This window comes from Saprolegnia parasitica, assembly GCF_000151545.1.
Source record: "Saprolegnia parasitica CBS 223.65 unplaced genomic scaffold supercont2.1183, whole genome shotgun sequence".
Lineage (NCBI taxonomy): Eukaryota > Oomycota > Saprolegniomycetes > Saprolegniales > Saprolegniaceae > Saprolegnia > Saprolegnia parasitica.
In genome coordinates, this window is record NW_012157577.1 from 436 (window position 1) to 2,314 (window position 1,879).

The window sequence follows — 1,879 nt, forward strand, 5'->3', positions numbered from 1 at the left end:
AAACGAGCGACATTTACACCGTCAAAAAGAAAAATGCACAGCGCCACGACTATTGTCGCGTTCGATGCTGCTGCGCCCAAGGACCGCAGCGCATTCCATTCATACAGGTATGGAAAAATGGTTGAATCACGCTAAAGATACATCAACATTCCCAAGCCATTTTCGTTGGGCGCCAGCAAACACACGAAATGTTGCTGATGTTGCGCTGTCGTCGCACTTGAACCTTGACGACGGATGTGGAATTCCGAGCTCTTGCGCACGCTCGGTCAAGCTAGTACTTGCGAAGAGAAATATCGCGTGGTGTCGGGTCGGAGTCGCCACAAACCTGTGCAATGCAGTCCGTGTTTTAGTAGCTTTACCGCGAACCGGATGTTGAAGTACAGTGCCCACGTGGTCAGCGAGATCTTGGCAAAGATCTCGTTCATGGTTGCGTTCGACAGCAAGCGAATCACTTTCCCATTTGACTTGAGCCATCCATACCCATTATGAAGCCATTCGCCGTCCTCACGTTTGCGCTGGCTGCTGCCGTGTCGGCCACGACGGCCCCGTGCGCCGTCGCCTTCGTGGAGGAACGCCTCAAGTCTTTCAACTGGTACAATTGCGGTGTTGCGCTTAGCGATGCGGAGGGCAAGAAGTGGACGAGCTCCGGGTGCGATGCGTTGTACGAAAAAACGGCGGCGGCGATTGCGGCCTTTGAGCCGGCATGCTCCATCGGCGGCGTCGACTCGACCGACTTTCCTTCGCTAGACCCGAAAGAAGGCATCAAGACCATTATTCGTGCGTACGGACTCCCGAGCCCGACAAAGGCATCCGAGTCGGCGGCCAACACACCTGCACCCACCAAGGCAACCAGCAGCGCTACTGCCACCGGTGCAGGTCTCGCGTTCACGGCCCTGGCCCTTGCAGCGTCGATGGCCTAGTCCGCACGAATCAAACAGTGTACATACCTAGCTCATGCCAGCAAATTTTCGATCCGAATGTCCAATAGATTTGATTGGCGTTAAACCGTTAAAAGACTTGCACCGCGCTTCGGACGAGCATCGCTGGACCTCGAGGCGCCGGTAGACTGTCCCAAGAGTACAGCATCCGAAATATATGTACTACTCTGCGATGTCCGCATATTAACTCCATCAGACGGTCTGCACAACCCGCGACAATTACGCGCGACGAGACGCTAGGGGTAGGTCAGAAAAACCTCGCCGTCCACCGCCACGAGTCCATCGCTGATACTGCATGTACGTCGGGCAACCATTGATGGCAGGCGAAGCCATCCAGTAGCAGTGATTACTATAGGGTTATTCCTCCTTGCAGCACGCTACTGAGGTCGCCAATGGTTTACTCAAACAAGCTGTTGGCGCCAAACGGCATCGGGAGCATCGGAAGCGCCGTGTAGTGCGCCGCGCGCACCTGCGTAAACGTGGCCAGCGGAAAGGCGTTGGGGAAGCGCGCAAAGTCCTGCATGAAGCGGTCGTACGAGATGTCGCGCAGGCGCTGCCCCAAGAGCAGCCACTCCATGGGCGTCTCGGGCATCACGGACAGCCAAGCCGACGCCATTCGCAGTGCGATCCCCGACCTCCAAGCCCAGCTAGATGCACGGCGGGCCCTCGACCCGTCGGCCTTGCGGGCCCTTCAGCCGGTACACTCAATATAGATAGCCGCTTGCTCAAGGATGGATGTAGGCCCTTGAGGACGAGTACGTAGCTTTTCTCCGGTCCCGCCTTGCGTTGGGCCAAGCGCGGTTTGCCGAGCTTCTTAAGGACCGACCCATACCGAGCGCGCTAATCCCGTTTGCGACGCTGCTTGTCGCGCCGTGCGAGTCGCGTGGCGTCCGTAACGCCGTCCAAGCGCTCTTGTTTAGCCTCCGAAACGACCGCGACGA

At 57.3% G+C, this 1,879-nt stretch overlaps 1 protein-coding gene across 1 annotated transcript; it reads left to right on the forward strand.

Annotated features, from left to right (window-relative positions):
- Positions 1–616: 616 nt before the first annotated feature.
- Positions 617–920, forward strand: SPRG_18418 (hypothetical protein; the record flags this gene model as incomplete). The annotated part of the gene is made up of 1 exon (XM_012357855.1): positions 617–920. A coding segment is annotated over one exon (304 nt), but the record flags the coding sequence as incomplete, so codon positions are not given.
- Between the last annotated feature and the right edge of the window lie 959 nt (positions 921–1,879).